The 20,559-nt window shown below is 43.7% G+C and overlaps 1 protein-coding gene across 3 annotated transcripts in view; it reads right to left on the reverse strand.

Moving 5' to 3' along the window:
* zgc:66433 (uncharacterized protein LOC321250 homolog) overlaps nucleotides 1-20,559 on the reverse strand; it is a 125,542-nt gene that overhangs the window by 40,735 nt on the left and 64,248 nt on the right. For all 3 annotated transcript variants that reach the window (XM_067997303.1, XM_067997302.1, XM_067997304.1), the window contains exon 2: nucleotides 12,681-12,757. In XM_067997303.1, coding sequence (XP_067853404.1) covers nucleotides 12,681-12,747 — 67 coding nt within the window. In that variant the 5' untranslated portion in view covers nucleotides 12,748-12,757. The remainder of the gene's footprint in view (nucleotides 1-12,680; nucleotides 12,758-20,559) is intronic.

Here is a 20,559-nt window from a genome sequence, read left to right on the forward strand (position 1 = left end):
TCAATGTTTATTTGATCACCCGCTGAGAAGCAATCATTTCTGATAACTTTCAGGTGTTCTTTTAAATTATGATCTGGAATGCAATTTCTGAAAGGGTAGTGGAAGTAGATTCAATAGTAACTTTCAAAAGGGGAATTGGATCTTTACTTGAAAAAGAAAAGTTTGCAGGGCCATAGAGAAAGAACGGGGGAGTGGGAACAAATTGTTCTTTCAAAGGGCCGGCACAGGCACGATGGGCCGAATGGCCTCCTTTTACGCTGTATGATTCTCTGATTCTGTTGAGTCAAGTAAGTGTTTTGGCATTGCCAGATGTTTTATTTCCTTATACTTTGATGCTCCTTCAGCAGACTTTTAAAATGTTCCAACACAAGTCAATGTGTGTGCGTTACTTGCAGCGAAGGGAGTAGCATATCAAAGTGGAAGTGAAATAACAAACAGTGTCATTTCTGCCAGACCATGAATAACAAGCAAATTCTACCGTGCTTATTATATCTGACAAGACCCGCCTGACACCCAGCTGGGCTGTGACTCCTCTTCAGTTCTTTTGTGCTGCCTGTGTCATTTTACGTGTAAAGGCTCAGCAGCATTTTGCATTCTGACACACACACACATATATATATATAAAAAAAAGATCAGTGCTGCACAGAACCTGCTGAATTAATGGTTGGACCCGCGCTCCGCTCTGAATTTATTGGGGTAGAAATTGGCAAGCAGCGCGCCCGTTTTTTCAGGGGTTGCACCAGGGACACCCGACATGCCAGTGAGGCCGGAAAGCCCAGCTGAAGAGCGGCCAGCTGGCTCCTCCCGGAAACTTCCGTCAGCTGCCCCAAGCGGCCCCCTTTGTAATGGGGCTGCGTTAAAATTGAAAAAAAAATTTAGGAATTAAATTGGCCCGTTTTTTCAGGCGCTACAGCTGCCTCCTAAGGCCCCAAAATGGCGGGCAAGAAGCACGCGCGCACACTTCCGGCCGGATGTGCGCCGCCCATCGTATTGGGTAAGGACAAACAAGAGGCGTCCTTTACCCGCGCCTGAAGCAGACTTTAATCCCTTTGCGTATGAAAATAAGGGGCCTAATGCCCGCTTCATGTCTGCGCCCCAACATTGGTTTGCCCCGAGGCGGTTCAAAAGTGGGTGCTCCCAAATTTAGCCCCCTAATAGCCCTCTTCATGGGGTGCAGGACATGATCTCAATCCGAACTCCCGCGTTGTTCCCCACACCCGCTGTTCGGCGGCCTGGTACACTGGTTTCACCGGGTGCGTCGACCGCCGATCCTGCTTCCCCATCGACTGAAAGACTCCCGGCCCCGCCTCCTTCCATAGCTGGCTTGTGAGTGGCAGACGGGAGGCTCCAACCCTTGCTAGTCCAAGCAGGAAATTCGCGTGCAACGACGGGGGACTCGGCCTATCCGGGTTCGGGCCTAGTTTCCAACCTACCCTGCAGACGCTGCGGATTTTCGAGGCCAATCTCTTTACCCACCAAACCTCTGGAAGAGGCCTTATTATATCTCTTAAAACATTACATGGTACGACAAATAGATTGTTACAGTCAAACTGAGTGCTTTTTGTTCTAGTAGAAATTAGAATCATTAAAATTTTAGTGTATAAGACTTGCCTTGGGAACAGTCCAACTTTAAGTTAAGGCGGCATTATTAAAGATTGTAAAACCCTGAATACTAATACCTTTTGGGAGTAAAAATAACAACAGAGAAATAAGGACTAACAAAGGTATTTGGGAAAATGGATTGAAGCCTGATTCACTCATCTGCTTTCCTAAGGATTGATTTATGTTGCAGCTGTGATCTTTCAACTGTGAAGGAATTGGGGGGAAGGGAAATTACAGAAAAGTGAAAGTGTAGATAACAACATGATTTAGGAGGCTACCTTAACACTTCAAAGGAAGAAAGAACTTGCATTTATACAGCGCCTTTCATGACCTCAGTATGTCCCAAAGCGCTTTACAGCCAATTAAGTACTTTTTGAATTGGAGTCGTTGTTGTAATGTAGGGAAAATCGGTAGCCAATTTGCGCACAGCAAGGTCCCACGAACAGCAATGAAATAAATAACTAGATAATCTTTTTTTTTTAAGTGATTGGTGGTTGAGGGATAAATGTTAAGCAGGACACCAGGGAGAACTCCCCTGCTCTTCTTTTGAGTAGTGCTGTGGGTAATTTTACGTCCACCTGAGAGGGCAGATGGGGACCTCAGATTGACGCGGGGCTCCAGGTGAGCGTCATACTACCAATATTTTAAACCCCCCGCATGCCCCGTTCTCATTGGGCACTTGTGGCGGGGGGGTTAAAATAGGGAATTTAGCAAATCCAGATGCAAAGTAGCATTTGCGAGCTACTCCACAATGCGATACCACAGAGTAAGTCAAGATGTCTACACCACCCAAACAGTCCTGCTGGGAACAGATGAGATGCATTGCACATCTGGCTGGCAGGATGTTGTGATGTATGATGCCTGTGCCCCTTCATCAGCGAGTCCAACAAATCTTCACCGCACCAGATAGAGCCAGGCCAAAAAGGTTACCAGGCAATAGTGTAATAAATCTTTCCAAGTTGCTAAGCTGCTAATGTTCTAATAAATCAGATGCTAGGGGTGAATATTTAGATATGCAGAGTTCAGCTTCAGAGGCTCAAAAATGTAGCTCGACATAAATCCAAATCCAAATCTGAAGCCTGAGCGTTGAGCCTGCTGCAGAAGTAAGTGGGCGATTTAACCCACATCAGCAAGGACACCGCACACCAATCAGCCACTGGCCAAAACGGATCAAGTACACCACCTACTAATTGCCAGGAGTTGAAAGCTTGCTCCCGGGGTATTAGATGGTCGGAGAAAGACAGGTGTGTACCTACGAGAAAGGACACAGGCAAAATTCAACTTTAGGAAAGTCTTGGACTGAAAACCAGTCGAGACAAACACTAAACCCAAACTAGTCACAGGAACATACATAGGAACATACATGGAAACATGCATGGAAACATATGAACATACATAGGAACATACATGGAAACATGCACGGGAAAATATGAACATGCATAGGGACATACATGGGAACATAGGAACGGGAGTAGGCCATTCAGCCCCTCGAGCCTGTTCCGCCATTCAATTAGATCATGGCTGATCTGTATCTTGACTCCATTTACCCACCTTGGTTCCAGATCCCTTGGTACCCTTGCCTAACAAAAATCTATCTCGTCAAATCTAAGCTTAGATCAGTTTGAATTTTATTTGGGCTTGATACATGTTTCTACCAGATTTGAGAGTAAGGCTTTGATTAATTTGGAATTTTAGTTGTCGCCGTGAGATTAGATTGCCTTGAATTTTATTCTATTGACTTGTAACTTTAACGGATTTTATACATATAGGTAATATTATTACCACCACCAGCTAAAAGCACACAAGATGCAACAGCCAGATGGATGGGCATTGTAGTGCTGAGCTTTTATCGTCTTTATAGCGTTAAAAGCTGTCATTTGTAAAACCAGTACCCTCTCCAACTTCCCCTCATCGTATTGTCCTTGATTGATTTAACTCCAGCCTTGAAACGTTTTCTGTTTGTCTTGCAATCTAATCCGACACTGGCACGCAAACATGAGAAGCAACTTGCCACTTCAAGGTCTGTTCCTGTCGAGTCTGGAAGCAATTCCAAAAAGTTACACAGAAATGCCATGTAATTACTTTGGAATAGAGAAGGGTACTTGTGCTGGCTGATGGGGTTTCAACAGTCACCCATTATTGTTATCTGTAACAAAAGGTGACGGAAAAGCATAGCAGTACTCAGTACCTTTCTCTTTTTGTGAAATCAGATTTTTCTTCCCCGGGCCTGCACTGCTAGCTACATCTTTCCTCATATGTAATTAGCTTGCAGAAAATCTCATTCTAAGAGCCCACAATGTTTTGGTTAGAAAATTGCCAAACTTGTATACAGGAAAGGATCGACACATAACCTTCGGGAAACAAGAGACTCCATTGCAAGTGTCTCTCGCACTTAATTAAAACACAAACGTCTTGACTCCTACTGGTGGTTGAATTCTTTGACCTGCGACCCACCCATCCCCCCAGAGAGAAAAGTTATGCTGAGAAGGCAGAAACTGTGTGTGAATTCACTGAAGAGGTGAAAGTATTTTACTAAACGTTTATTACAGCTGGAGATTCCACTTTAGCTCATACTGCTGGACCTGAACAGAAAGCTGCAGCTAAAGCACTATAATAATGCAAGATGGTGATCTTGGATGGTGCAGTGGCTTAGACAGCTAGCCTTTCACAGCTGGGACCTGGGTTCAAATTCACCCCTGATTAATAGGGTGAAGGACTCCATTATCTGCTGGTTGTATGGGGTCCAATGTGAAATGAGTTTTGATCAGCCTCAATCTAGTTCCTGGCGCAGGTGGGCCTAAATCACAAAACTGTCCCAAATTTGGGACACATTGTCACTCTCACTCAGAAAGATCACAAGATGGCTGGTGTGGGAAATGGAGAGAAAAAGTGTCCCACTAGTGATCTTCAGAGGTCGGGGCTGAGACACATTGTTGGGGTTGCCAACCCTCTGGGATTGCCCTGAAGTCTCCAGGAATTAAAGGTTAATCTCCCGGACACTGCTGTGAGCAACACCCAGGAGAAAAAAAATCATAGGGGCGTTAAAAACAACTGTGTTTTTTCCATTTTATTTGAACACTTTTATTTATTAGTTCTAAACATATTGGAAATGGGGGGAATAAAGCTGTTTGACTGGGCAAGGTGGATTGGAGGTGGATTTCATGTAATGAAAGCTCCAGGAATACGTCCAAGCAGAGTTGGCAACCCTAAGGGAAGACTGGAATGAGTTTTTACTCTGCACCTGGCTGTACTTTCGCTGACCTGAGAATTCCTGATGCTGACAATTAGTGCAGGAAATAGGAAGAGTTCCATTGCTCGGCACTACCATATCCTCACCTCGATGAGCATTAGAAAAAATGTTGTTTCATCAGGTGCTGATGAGAAGTTGCTGTATTTGAGCTTAGCAATCAAATAATACCAAAACATGGCCTGTTCAAAATTTTATTGGAAAAAATCCTTTCACTGTTTGGAATTGTGACTATTTTAGACATTGTGTTGAGTACGATTGAAAAGTTCCCCTCGTAATAATACACTGAACATAGGAGTAGGATCAAAGGAACAGGAGGAGGCCATTCAGCCCCTCCAGACTGTTCTGCCATTCAATTAGATCATGTCTGATCTGTATCTTGACTCTATCTACCCGCCTGGGTTCCGTAACCCTTAATATCCTTGTCCAATAAAAATCTATCAATCTCAGTTTTGAAATTTTCAATTGACCCCCAGCCTCAACAGCTTTTTGGGGGAGAGATTTCCACTACCCTTTGTGTGAAGAAATGCTTCCTGACATCACCCCTTAACTGCCTAGCTTTAATTTTAAGATTATGGCCCCTTGTTCTGGACTCCCCCCACCAGAGGAAATAGTTTCTCTCTATCCTGTCTATCAACTCCTTTAATCATCTTAAACACCTCAATTGTGCTGAAGTTGCATGTACAAAGGAAACATTCCCTCAACATCTCCACTCAATCATACAGATATCTATCGAGCAGTAGGAATAATTGGGGGCTCAATTAGATCAATGAACGTACATCGACATTGTCAATAACTTTGCTAAGTGAATCAACCAAACATTACTTCATGCTTAAGGAATGTTTCATGCAGTTATTCAATGGTGACTCGCCAGGCAGTTTAATTTACGCTGAATATTTTAAGGACATTGGCACAACTTTATCCATAGGTGCGATGCCATCAGTGTTTCTTACCAAGAGAACATAAACTCTTTGGTGTGCAGCCATTATCTGGATCCAGCTGCACGATTAGGCTTTTTTCTTGTCGAATATATATTTTTTTGGCTGCATTTTATCTGCCTACCCATAACAGTTCATATAATAAAACCGCTTGATAATATTGCTGGGAAAGCAATGGAGTTTTTTTAACCTGATTGAAACTGGTGTGCCTCGTTAACCCTTAGACTGCCAACAGGTCCCGGGTAATTCAGTCTCCCCGGGCCAGGAATGAAACACGTGAGTGTTATTTTAATTGTTCATTTCGATGAGCCATTCTGACTGCTCAGTGCGGCCTAGACAACAACAGACTGTTTCTCCATTTCTGTCCAGTAAATCTGTGCTGCAGACTTCGCTGGACTGCACTGCAGTGAGCTCCCATCTGGGGCTAACTTAAAAGTTCACAAAGCAGCCAGTTATGGAAACAAACAGTGATTTGAAGCTCTGCTTGTCCTGCCTGTGACCTGGCCTGTACAGAGGGCCATTCAAGACAAGAGCCCATTGGAATCTGGTCTTCACCACATGATGTTACCACTTCACTACATTAGTGTTTAATTATAGATTTGCCTTTTTATTTTGTTGAAGTACTTGAGCACTTTAAAAAAAAAACCTTGGCCCTGAAATTATACCATGGGATACAAGTGTGCGAGTGCTCGAATGTTTGTCTGATATTCATCTCCGCATTTTACTAGTGGACATGTTAACCCATTTATTTTCAAGTGACCAAATTAACAGCCAGAGGAATTTTAAAGGTGTTAAGTATTCAATAACGACGACTTGCATTTATATGGCGCCTTTAGCATAGTGAAAACGCTCCACAGCCAAAGAAGACATTAGGACAGGAAGCTTGGTCAAAGGGGTAGGTTTTAAGGAGCGTCTTAAAAGAGGAGAGAGGTGTGGAGAGGCGGAGAGGTTCAGGGAGGGAATTCCAGAGCTCAGGGCCGAGGCAGCTGAAGGCACGACCGCCAATGGTGGGGCGAAGTGAGTGGGGAATGCACAAGAAGTCAGAATTGGAGGAACGCAGAGTTGTCGGAGGGTTGTAGGGCTGGAGGAGGGTACAGGGATATTGAGGGGCGGGGCCATGGAGGCCTTGTACCCCATGGCATAAGTTCAGGGACCATGCCATTTTATGTATGTGAACACATTTTGTTAATTAACATGTAGCAATGCATGTTTGATCCAACGACGGGGGAACATTTCTTATTTAGTCTCTGTAACAAAATCGTATATGTGCTCTCCATAAACACATTCGCAATGCTCAGGGGAAATCCTCCACTGAATTAAACGGCTCAGAAGCAAATAATATAACAAGGAGAAATGATGCTTGATTCTTGTTCATTTCTTTCTAACAGTGCAGCTCTGCAATTATTGCAACGCACAACCCCCGCCCCCTCAAGCTCACTTATTCCCACCCCTAGCTAGGCCTCACCTTCCAACATAGAGAACAGATTGATTACCTGGCCAGGAGGGTCATATTCATTCCTAAAATGACATGCATCGTCCACACAACATAGGAGAAAGATACTGGCGAAAAAAATGCACTGAGCATAAAGGTGAATGTCATTGTGTTACAGATAGGCGTGCGCCTTCAAATCTGCACCCCCTATCTGGGGAACCCTTGTCATAAATCTGGCAGGATTGGGTACAGGGGCCGGGAATTGGTTGGGACCCAGATATGCCAGATCCCAGCCTCCCCCACTGTACCTACCGCCCCCCCCCCCCCACCCGCCCCGCCGGTTTCCATCCTGGTGGAACATCTGTAAGCTTCAAACAAGGTCACATGCGCTAGAGAGGGCGTGGCCTGGGGGAGGGGTCTGCCAGGCTGGTAGTTTCCCTGTCTCCGACCTGATGGAACAGCAGCATCTGGTACATCCAGTTAAAGGAGGCACGCTGGCTGCTGTGGGGGCTCATCGGGCCCATCTTCCCCATCCAAAGCTTTACCCCGGCAGGGCAGAAGTCTGATATGTGGAGGATGGATATTATTCAATGAAGAAGAACCTACCATTTTTTTTTAATATACATTTGTTGTTGGGTTGTGGCCAACATTGCCAGGACAGTATTTATTGCCCATCCTTAGTTGCCCTGAGGGCACTTGGAGTCAACCACATGGTGTGGGACAGGAATCACATGTAGTCCAGACCGGGTAAGTGTGGCAGATCCTATCCCTGAAGGGGCATTACAACAATCCAACAGCTTTCATGGTCATTTTCCTGGTGCCAGTCCACAAAATACCAGAATTCAATTTCAGGGCTTGGCTTGGTGAGATTTGACCTCTGAGTTGCTAGTCCAGAACCACAACCACTAGGCTATTGCACCCTTTATTACCCAGGTAAATAATCCATCTTTCTTCTTCATTCCACACCTTCCAAACACCAAAGTAGTATAAATTTAGGAGGGTGGGGGGGAATTCCACTACGCTGTGGAGTCATCAGCTTATTGGACTGATCTGCCAAAAGCATTCCCATGTGCTGTGGTTAAACTGAGGCAGTAACGTCGAGTAAGCCTGTGAGGATTTCTGCATGTGGCAGCCTGGCAGACGCTATCGACTGGAACCAGGCTAAGAAATGCCCAGGAAGCAGCTGTGGATTGAGAGGAATGACCTTTAACCTTACCTCCAGGGCTTCTTCCCTGCAAGATGGTGTAGCAATGTAATAACATACTCAGCCATACATTTGGCTATTTACTGCTTTGAGAGACCTGAGCACAGAAATCACTGCAAGCCGTGTTATCGAAGAAACGTTTAACGCACTGATGTCAAATTCCCTTCGCTGCGATTTAATCTCTTTGTTTTAAATAGGTTAAATCTTCTGTTAAAATGGTGGAGAAAGGGATTTAACACAAACAACTTGAGCATCTGTAAGATGTCGGTGCCAGTTATTTCTGGCTCCTAATATACTCTGGGCTCTACAAGTAGCTGCCTGGTGGAAGCAGATTCAATAGTAACTTTCAAAAGGGAATACATGAAAAGGACAAAAATTGCAGGGCTATGGGGAAAGAGCAGGGGTGTGTGAACTTTTTTTTTCTCCTTTATTCAGTCTCGAGATGTGGGCGTCACTGGCAAGGCCGACATTTATTGCCCATCCCGAGTTGACCTTGTATAACTGAGTGTCTTACTAGGCCATTTCAGAGGGCAGCCAAGAGTCAAGGACGTTGGTGTGGGACAGGAGTCACATATAGGCCAGACCAGGTAAGGATGGGAGGTTTCCTTCCCTAAAAGGATATTAGTGAACCAATTGGGTTTTTAACCACAATCCGACAACTTCAGGGTCACTTTTACTGATACCAGCTTAATTAAACTGAATTCAAATTCTCAAACTGCCATGGTGGGATTTGAACTCATTCTCTGGATTACTAGTCCAGTAACTTAACCACTACACCTCCATATCCACAACGGGACTAATTGGATAGCTCTTTCAAAGGGCCGGCACAGGCGCGATGGGCAAATGGCCTCCTTCTATGCTGTACGGTTCTATGATTCTATGCAGGTGTTCCAGTTCTAACTTGTACGCTGGTGGATAACACAATGGAACAACAGTTTCTGGACCCAGATGAAACAGGGAAGCAACTTGAGGTAAAGATTCTGGGTGGGAACCATGGACCACCCAAATACAGCTGATCTACAATAAGTTCACGCGCTCAGGCAGCAAAACCCAGAACTAACCACAGTGCAGTCATCCACGTAAGAAACTTCAACTCGCACGCACAAAGAGAATCAACGGCAGGTACATGGAAGAACTAAGTTAGTTGCCCAGTGAAGACTAAACTGGCCACAATTTGCAAATAGCTGGCCCAAAACAGGGTGCCAATGGGTGATCAATGTTCCAAATGCAGGAAAGATTTAAAACAGTTATAAAATGAACCCGAATAAAACCAGGTTTTGAATCAGTTTGGACCAATGCTGGAGATACTCCATAATATGCTGGACAGCACATGAGATGGGAATAACTGACTTAGCACCATTAGAACACCACTGTGCAGGCACTTTCCCTTTTACCTCCTCTATTAGTGAATACTCTCTGGAAACCAGTCAAGGTATCCACCATCAGGGAAAGGAGATCCAAATGGCCTTCATCTTTCAACAACCAAGCAGTCAACCAGAATGCCTCCTGGATCAGATGGGAGCTTCGACCCTCCCCAACTCTGAGAAGAATCCTCTGCTCACTGCTGTTGTGTCCAAAAGCCATTCATGTGTGTGGGGCCAATATGTGGTCACCAGTATAGCAGTTTCATGTGTTTCGAATTTCTAGGGATCAAGGGAAACAGGGAAAATGTGCAGCAGAAATTCGAGGCCTTGAAGTTTTGCGGGGATTCTCCTGATCTTCCGCCAGAACTCCCAGGGAAATGGCATCAACACTGGGACATTGGTAGAATCCCCATGGAATTTCGGGGCCTCAGTGTCCAGGGAAAGAGCCCAGCCTCTATGCTCGTACGCCCTCTGTTCTCAAGAAGAAATAAAGGAGCTGATGGCTGTCAGGAGAGGAGAACAGGTCTATTCCCGGGTACCCACATCTCCTGAACTCTGGTCATCCACTCATGAGGATGACTGAAAGCATCCGCTGTTGTGTTGTCTACCTTGGATGAATACTCGGCTGAGAGAATAACCTAATGATCAAGACATCAGCTTACTAGTTGGATAGCATCTTGACAAAGGGAGCAAGAGCAAGAGCAAGTTCCCCCATTGCAGCCCAGTCTCCTGTACTGTGATTAGGAATTGTTTCATATCTAACTTTGGTGTCCTTAGTTCCTATCAATTGACGTGCCAAGTAGATTGCTCTGTCATCCGCCTGTCCTCAGACCAGGGCCTGGAATTTCCTCAGACCTGCTCCCACTCCGCTGCCAACGGGATTTCGGCAAAAGTTACGGCGACAGTGCAGGAGCAGCTCCGAGGAAATTTCGGGCCCCGTTCTCTTACAGATGGATGGCACCTCCTTTCCAGGGCATGTCTGTTAACATTGTCAACTGTGGGAGATGTTGTCACAGGGGATTGCCCTGTCGTACATTGTCCTCCTTTAACCACCACATCAAGTCTAGAGCGGAGGTCTAGTTGGTCCTTACTGTTTGGGAAAGGGAGGCACTGCAGCAAGGGGGCACTGGCTGGGCATGGTTCAGCTGAAGTTGTTTTTCGGACTGGAGGAAGGTATACAGTGATGTTCCTCAGGGGTTAGTACTAGGACCACTGCTTTTTTTGATATATATTAATGACTTGGACTTGGGTGTGCAGGGCACAATTTCAAAATCTGCAGATGACACAAAACTTGGAAGTGTAGTAAACAGTGAGGAGGATAGTGATAGACTTCAAGGGGACATAGACAAGCTGGTGGAATGGATGGACATGTGGCAGATGAAATTTAACGCAGAGAAGTGCAAAGTGATACATTTTGGCAGGAAGATGAGGAGAGGCAATATAAACAAATGGTACAATTCCAAAGCGGGTGCAGGGACAGGCAGACCTGGGGGTGTATGTGCACAAATCTTTGAGGGTGGCAGGACAGGTTGAGAAAGTGGTTAAAAAAGCATACAGGATCCTGGGCTTTATAAACAGTGGCATAGAGTACAAAAGCAAGGAAATTATGCTGAACCTTTATAAAAAATACTGGTTCGGCCACAACTGGAGTATTGTGTTAAATTCTGGGCACCGCACTTTAGGAAGGATGTGAAGGCCTTAGAGAGGGTGCTGAAAAGATTTACTAGAATGGTTCCAGGGAAGAGGGACTTCAGTAACATGAATAGACTGGAGAAGCTAGGATTGTTCTCCTTAGAGCAGAGATGGTTAAGAGGAGATTTGCTAGAAGTGTTCAAAATCATAAAGGGTTTAGATAAAGTAAATAAAGAGAAACTGTTCCCATTGGCAGAAGGCTCGAGAACCTGAGGAGATAGATTTAAGGTGATTGGCAAAAGAACCAAAGCCGACACGAGGAAAAACTTTTTTACGTAGCGAGTACTTATGACCTGGAATGCGCTGCCTGAAAGGGTGGTGGAAGCAGATTCAATCGAGGCTTTCAAAAAGGAATTGGATTAAATACTCGAAGGGAAAAAAATTTGCAGGGCTACAGAGAAAGAGCGGAGGAATGGGACTAACTGGATTGCTCCTACAAGGAGCCGGCATGGGCTTGATGGGCCGAATGGCCTCCTGCACCGTAACCATTCTATGATTCTATGAGGTGGTCACATTAAAAAAAAGACACTGCCCTATACTAGATGTCAGGGTCTTAATGCAATTAATTTCAAACTCAAGATGGTCACAGTACCACCTTCTGGGAAGATTTGAATGTGTGTGGGAAGGACTTTAACTTCAAATGGAAGGATGACAGATTTAAGCTGCTTCACTGGACAGTGTTTGGTTTAGCTGAATACTGATGTCTAGAAGACTTTGTATACCATATAGTGAAAAAACAGTTCAACTGGTATGTGTCAGAACTTTCTTTATTTTCTTATTCAATTTGGATTCCCAGTGCCCTCAAGTGTGCATAGATAAACAAGTCAACTGACACAAAAGTCCTGGTACCATTGACAGTTGAAATCAGGAAACTTGGTGAGGGCCATGTCAATCGGATTGCAAAGTATACAAGGCAGCATCTTGGAAGGATCGGAGGATATTGGGTTTATTTTCCTGTTGTAATGATGTTGGCAAGTCAAACTGCTGGTTTGAACAGCTGGTGAACCCTGTAGAAGGTCAGTAACTTTTGCCAAGGGAAATACTCGTTTTCGGTTGAAATCATGTGAAGACTATCACTGACTTTTCACCACAATATATACATTACTCACTGCTCAACAGATGAGAGCCCGGGCAGCTAGGTTCAACAAAGAGCTCTTTCGACTTTTGAAAACGTTAAATGGGTAAATCGGAAATGATGTACCTGAACATTCTTCATTGAATTCTTCAGCCTCTGAAGCCTGCCTTACATCTGGCAGTCCCGTAGCCATAATATAATCTCTGTGTGGGGAGGAAAGTAAGAGAATTACTTTTTGTGAATTATAATTGTGCATTCATGAAACCCTAAAATGCCCTTAGTCTTTGTCTGGCAGGATCAACAACAAGAACAACCTGCATTTATATAGCGCCTTTAACTTGGTAAAACATCCCAAAGCATTTCACAGGAGCGTTACCAGACAAAAAATTGACACCGGGCCACATAAAGAGATATTAGGACAGGTTGGTCAAAGAGGTAGGTTTTAAGAGGCGACTGAAAGGAGGAGAGAGGCAGAGAGGTTTAGGGAGGGAATTCCAGAGCTTAGGGCCTAACCAGCTGAAGGCACGGCCGCCAATGGTGGAGCGAGGGAAATCGGGGATGGGCAAGAGACCAGAATTGAAGGAGCGTAGAGATCTCGGAGGATTGTAGGACTGGAGGAGGTTACAGAGATAGAGAAGGGCGAGGTCTTGGAGGGATTTGAACACAATTATTTGTTTCATTAAATGTAGAGCTAAGTGACTGAAAACCGTACGACTTAAAAGGGTTTTATCTGGAAGATATTTCTGTCTCTCCAGCAGACAGACGGACCTTTATAATATTCCCCTTGATTTTTAACTGCTGTTCTGTGTCTCACGAGTCCTCAGCACAAAAAATACAATTTTATAACTGAATTCTAAATATAAACAGCGGATCCAGTCATAAAGTTTTTCCAATAAATACTTTAGTCTGTAACTGCCGTTAATCTAATTTTCTCCTCTTCCCCCACACACTCTTTTTATCCCCTCCTCCCACCACCCACCCACTGAGCTGGAATAGTTGGATCATCCAGAAAGCAGACAGTTCCACGCAGAGTGTCCGTGTTGTTCCAGAAGGTTTTTTCCAGTGTAGAAGGGGGATGCTCCCCCCCCCGCCTCCTTTTTCCTTTCTTCTCCAAATGATCCAACTCAAACTCACCTCTAAGGAAAGCATCGGTCAAGAATGGGATTGAGATTTTTTTTAAAAAGCAAGACTTGCATTTCTGTAGCACAATTTAATAACCTCAGGGCGTCCCAAAGCGCTTTATAGCCAATGAAGGACTGTTGAAATGTTGTAATGTAGAGAAAAACAGCAGCAAATTTGCACACTACAAGGTCCCACAAACAGAAATGTGATAACCAGATAATCTATTTTTTTAGTGATGTTGGTTGAGGGATAAATATTGGCCAGGACACCGGGGAGAACTCCCCAGCTCTTCTTCAAAATAATGCCCGGGGATCTTTCACCCTCACCTGAGAGGGCAGACGAGGCCCTCGGTTTAAGGTCTTATCCAAAAGATGGCACCTCCAACAGTGCAGCACTCCCTCAGTACTACACTTGGGTGTCCTGGGAGTTGGACTTGAACCAACAACCTTCTGACTCAGAGGCGCGAGTGCTGCCATTGAGCTACAACTGACTCTTTTGCGTCTCTTATGTAGAACTCAGTGCTCTAATATTGTAGTTCTTGGACCACACATCAGGGGTGAACTTTTCAGTCTTTTACAGTCTGAAGGGATAGCAACATTGTTGGATTTCATTTCTAAGTGTTAGTACCTAATCGATTTAATAGGTAGAGGTGTTAAATGCTAATATAAGTAGCTGGAATGAAATATATGCGAATAATTCTACTGATGTTCCCAGATTTGTTTTGTGTAATTTAAAGTGTGTAAAATATGAACAAGTAAGTTGGAAGCTTACAAATACTTTGATGGTCCAATTGTAAAACCTATTTGAGACTAAATATGGAGTGGCCTTTGATTTCTTAAAATGTCTATTTGCCTGAATAATAATTGTGGCAGTCATAATGCAAGTCCTGTTGGGTGTAGTCCCCCACAGAACGAAACTGCACCTAATTTGCATCAGTTGATAATGTCACTCAGGAGATGTCACAGAATGGGCTCAAAATACCACTCTGGTCCAGTAGGGTTGGCTCTTCTGAGGTTGGGTCTGATGCACATTGTTAGGGAAGAGTAAAGGTGACCTGACCTGAGATTGCTTGGTGCTAGCTCTGGGTGCCCAAAATGGAAGGAGTTTCATTGCCCAACATTGACATCCCTCACCTTGAAAACTCACACAAAAAAAGTCATTAAAGATGGATGCTCCTATCCATTCAGAGCTTTTGTGGGAACAGTATATTCTCAGCATCACAAAGCTTCCAAACACCACCTCACAACACAAGCTCAGCTAGCACATGTAAAGCCCTGAAGCCAATCTGATAGATCTGTTTTCCCAGAAAATGTTTAAAGTAACACTGAGCGAGCACCGCCAAGCATTTTCTTTGTTACAACTGGTTTATGTCTCAAACCGCTTCACCAACTATCAAAAATGGATCAGACGAGTAGTTGGTTTTTGTATTCTCTTACTGATGATAAAGGGCAGTCGAAGTCAAGTGTATTAGAGATGGCTCCTGTTTAAATTACCTACTAGTTTGCTAATCATCCTTTTCTGACATGTGCCCGCAATGTGAGGAATAAATGTTGGCCAGGACACGGGGAGAACGCCCCTGCTCTTCTTCGAAATAGTGCCTTGGGATCTTTTACATCCACCTGAGAGAGCAGGCTCATCCAAAAGACGGTACCTCTGACAGTGCAGTGCACCCTCGGTACTACATTGGACTGCCAGCCTGGATTTTTTGCCCAAGTCTTTGGAGTGGGGCTTGAAGCCACACCCTTCTGACTCAGAGGTGAAGTGTTACCCACTGAACATAGGAACAGGAGTAGGCCATTTAGCCCTTCGAGCCTGTTCCGCCATTCAGTGAGATCATGGCTGATCTGTGACCTAACTGGGGCTAAGGCGGGTGCCTTAGCCCCATATCCCTTAATTCCTTTGGTTAACAAAAATCTATCAATCTCAGATTTAAAATTAACAATTGAGCTAGCATCAATTGCCGCTTGCGGAAGAGAGTTCCAAACTTCTACCACCCTTTGCAAGTAGAAGTGTTTCCTAACTTCACTCCTGCAAGTTCTGGCTCTAATTTTTAGGCTATGTCCCCTAGTCCTAGAATCCCCAACCAGCGGAAATAGTTTCTCTCTATCTACCCTATTAGTTCCCCTTAATATCTTGAAAACTTCGATCAAATCACCCATTAATATCTTCTAAATTCCAGGGAATATAACCTTAGTTTGTGTAATCTCTCCTTGTAATTTAACTCTTGGAGTCCAGGTATCATTCTAGTAAATCTACACTGCACTCCTTCGAAGGCCAATATATCCTTCCTAAGATGCGGTGCCCAGAACTGAACACAGTACTCCAGGTGTGGTCTAACCAGGGCTTTGTATAGCTGTAGCATAACTTCTACCCCCTTGTATTCTAGTCCTCTAGATATAAGGGCCAGCATTCCTTCAGCCTTTTTGATTATTTTCTGTACCTGTCCATGACATTTTAATGATCTATGTACACGGACCCCTAAATCTCTTTGTACCTCCACTGTTTCGAACTTTTCACCATTTAGAAAGTACTCTGATCTATCCTTTTTAAGTCCACAGTGAATGACCTCACACTTGCCTACACTGAAATCCACTTGCCACAGTTTTGCCAATTTACTTAATTAATATCTCTATAAATTTTATGCTTCCATCTACATTGCTTACAATACTGCCTATCTTTGTCATCGGCAAACTTGGATATGTGGCTCTCAATCCCGTCATCTAAGTCATTAATAAACACAGTGAATAGTTGAGGCCCAACACGGATCCCTGTGGGACACCACTAGTCACATCCTGCCAATTTGTGTACCTGCCCATTATCCCTACTCTCTGTCTCCTGCCGCTCAGTCAATTTCCTAACCAGGTCAATAATTTGCCCTCAATTCCATGACTTCAATTTTAGCTAACAGTCTCTTATGAGGGACTTTATCGAATGCCTTCTTTATCAAAGACATTCCCCTGTCCACTACTTTAGTCACCTCTTCAAAAAATTCAATCAGGTTCATCAGGCAGGACCTACCTTTTATAAATCCATGCTGGCTCTCTCTGCTCAGCTGATATTTTCAAGGTGTTCAGTCACTCTATCCTTAATTATAGACTCTAGTAATTTCCCGATGACAGATGTTAGGCTAACTGGTCTATAATTCCCTGGTTTCCCTCTCTTACCTTTCTTAAATAGCGGAGTGAGATGTGCAATTTTCCAATCTACAGGAACGGTTCCTGAATCGAGAGAACTTTGGAAGATTATAGTTAGGGCATCTGCAATCTGCTCACCTACTTCCTTTAAAACCTTGAGATGGAACCATCTGGTCTTGGGGATTTGTCACTCTTTAGTGCCATTGTTTTTTTCATTACTGTTAATTTGCTTATGTTAATCATGGTGAGTCCCCGTCCCTGATTCAAAATTAGTTTCCTTGGGGCGTCAGGCATGCTATCCTCTTCCTCTACTGTAAATACTGACGCAAAGTAATTATTTAACATGTCCGCCATTTCCTTATTTTCATTTACAATATCCCCATTATCGGTTTTTAAGGGGCCCACATTGCTCTTCACCACCCTCTTTTTCCTAACATAATTGTAAACATTTTTTGTGTTGATTTTGATATCCTGTGCAAGTTAATTTTCATACTCTCTTTTTGTAGCTCTTACTGTCTGTTTTGTCACCCTTTGTTCTTTTTATCTTTCCCACTCGTTGGGATCTGTGCTATTTTTTGCATTTTGTATGCCTTTTCTTTTAGTTTTATGTTGTCCCTTACCTCTTTTGTCGTCAGTGGCTTTTTTTTTAAGCAAGTAGAACTCTTGCCCCTTAGGGGTATAAACTGGTTCTGTATCACGTTAAATTCATTTTTGAATACCACTGATCTTCTGTCGTTTTACCCATTAACAGGGTACTCGGGTTACCCAGAGTCCATGTGCTTATCAATAGGTAACCAGAGGCAGTTTTACATCGCTAGGTTCCCAAAACACGGGGCTCGCTTAGACAGGCCTTTTTTTAGTGAGGTTCCTGGGATGCTGGTCCAAGCCGGTCCTGGTAGTTTTACATTTGGCTTACAGCCTTTTCACGCTTTTGAAAAACCGGGCAGCATCAGAGTAACATAAAAGCGAGTATTTTCTGCGGTTTTTCTTTTCCATTTCCTTGTATCTATCAGGGTGAGAGATCAGCTGGTCAGGCCTCAGCTGGAGTATTGTGTTTAATCCTGGGCACCACACTTTAGGAAGGATGTCAAAGCCTTGGAGGTTGCAGAGGAAATTTACCAAAGTGGTACCAGGGATGAGGGACTCCAGTTACGTGGAGAGACTGGATTGTTCTCTTTAGTAAACAATTTTACAACACCAAGTTATAGTCCAGCAATTTTATTTTAAATTCACAAGCTTTCGGAGACTTCCTCCTTCCTTCGGAGGAAGTCTCCGAAAGCTTGTGAATTTAAAATAAAATTGCTGGACTATAACTTGGTGTTGTAAAATTGTTTACAATTGTCAACCCCAGTCCATCACCGGCATCTCCACATCATGTTCTCTTTAGAGCAGAGAAGGTTAAGGGACGATTTAATAGAGGTGTTCAAAATCATAAAGGGTTTTGATAGGGTAAATAAGGAGAAACTGTTTCCACTAGGAGGAGGGTCAGTAACCAGAGGACTCAGATTTAAGGTAACTGGCAAAGGAACAAAAGGGGAGATCAGGAGAATTTTTTTTAAGCAGCGAGTTGTAATGATCTGGAATGCACTGCCTGAAAAGGCGGTGGGAGCAGATTCAACAGTAACGTTCAAAAGAGAATTGGATAAATACTTGAAAGGGAAACATCTGCAGGGCTATGGGGAAAGAGCAGGGTGAGTGGGACTAATGGGATAGCTCTTTCAAAGAGCTGGCACAAGGATGATGGACCGAATGGCCTTCTGGGCTGTACAATTCTATGAACAGATTCTGTCTCATCCTGTTGAAGTCGGCCTTACCTCTAAATTTAGAATCTTAGTAGCTGATACAGATTTCTCCTTTTCAAACAAAACGTTGAACTCGATCATATTATGATCGCTATTAGATAAATGTTCACACACCGTTAGGCTGTTAACTAAATCTGTCACATTACTCATTATTAAATCTAATAAGGCCTGCCCCCATGTTGGTTCTAGGACATATTGTTGCAGAAAGCTGTCCTGAACACACTCAAGAAATTCGCTAGCTTTCTGACATGAGCTCGTCTGCTTATCCCAATCTATATGAAAATTAAAATCCCCCATTAAAACCACACTGCCTTTGCTACATGCTTGTTTAATCTCTGCATTTATACATTCTGCTGCTTCACAGCTGTTACCAGGGGGCCTATACACAACTCCTACTACTGTCTTAAATCCTTTTCCATTTCTTAATTCTACCCATAAATTCTCCACTGCCTGCTTACCTTTCATTATATCCTCTCTTATCACTGAAGTAATTTCATCCTTAATCACTAAGGCTACTCCTCCCCCTCTACCAGTTTCCCTGTCCTTCCTATAGACCTTACAACCTGGTATATTCAGTTCCCAGTCCTGGCCGTCTTGCAGCCATGACTCAGTAATGGCTACCATGTCGTACCCTCTGAGTTGAATTTGCGCCTGCTGACTGAGCCACGGCTGATGCTGTAACTTCCCCTGTGCGACGACAAACCTATCTCTGACTAAGATGCCGTCCCCCCACATTTTTCTTACCTTGACCTTAAAGATCAGCTTGGTGAAATGGGGGACCCATCTGCCCTCTCAAATGGATATAAAACACCCCATGGCACTATTTCAAAGAAGAGCAGAGGAGTTCTCCATGGTGTCCTGGCCAATATTTATTCCTCAAACACCACCACTAAAACAAATTATCTGGTCATTATCACTGTTTGTGGGAGCTTGCTGTGCGCAAATTGGCTTCCACGTTTCCTACATTACAACAGTGACTACGTTTCAAAAGTACTTCATTGGCTGTAAAGCACTTTGGGACGTCCTGAGGTTATGAATGGCGCTATATAAATATAAGTTCTATTTTACAATTCTCATCTGTTGGGAGGTGCTGAGCACATGCATCGAGGGGTGAAATCAGAGAAGGAGAAAGGGGCATAACTACTTTCCAGGCAGGGAATCTCACCCACCAAAAAAAAGGAAGTTTGGAGAAATTACAGCCAATCCTCGGCGCTGTGAAGAATGTTAGCAATGTAAAAATATTTAGTTTTCTGAAGTTTCCATCAAATTCCAGATACTTCCAGACCTCTGAAATCTCTTGATGTACAGCATATTATTGCTTTCAACACTGAGCCTGTTATTCTGCAGAGTATTTCCCGCACTGTGATTAATTAGGCTCCAGTTACTCTCCTCTGCGAGGGAATTTGTGCTTTGAGAACCTTCACTTTGCAATTAATCATGTCCAGGTTTATCAGCAGTCGGGTTTGAGCTTCTCTTTACTGATGGACCGTGACTCCTATCTTTCTGTTATCGTTCATATCATCGTTCTTACTAAGTATCAGCAGAGTGGAATCAAGATAGCATTTCTGACACTGCTGTTGGTTTTCTTTATTTCTTCCTGTATTCTCCCCTTCCCTTTTTTGCACCTTCTCCAGTGCCTCTATATCCTTTATGTAATATGGAGACCAGAACTGAGCAGAGTCCTCCAATATACAATACTGAATGAAAAAGAATTACATAAAGAAATACCTTGCGCCAGTTTGGAACTGCATCAAAATAAAGACTCTTGTGTATTCACAGTCAGTTGAAACTCAGAAACTTATTCAGCGCATCGATGAACATGCGGAGATATTTATTATTTGACAACCAATCGTAGGAAAGACTTGCATTTATATAGCACCTTTCATGCCCTCAGGACGTCCCAAAGTGTTTTACAGCCAATTAAACACTTTTGAACTGTTGTCACTG

The sequence above is a fragment of the Heptranchias perlo genome, chromosome 15, assembly GCF_035084215.1.
Source record: "Heptranchias perlo isolate sHepPer1 chromosome 15, sHepPer1.hap1, whole genome shotgun sequence".
NCBI lineage: Eukaryota > Metazoa > Chordata > Chondrichthyes > Hexanchiformes > Hexanchidae > Heptranchias > Heptranchias perlo.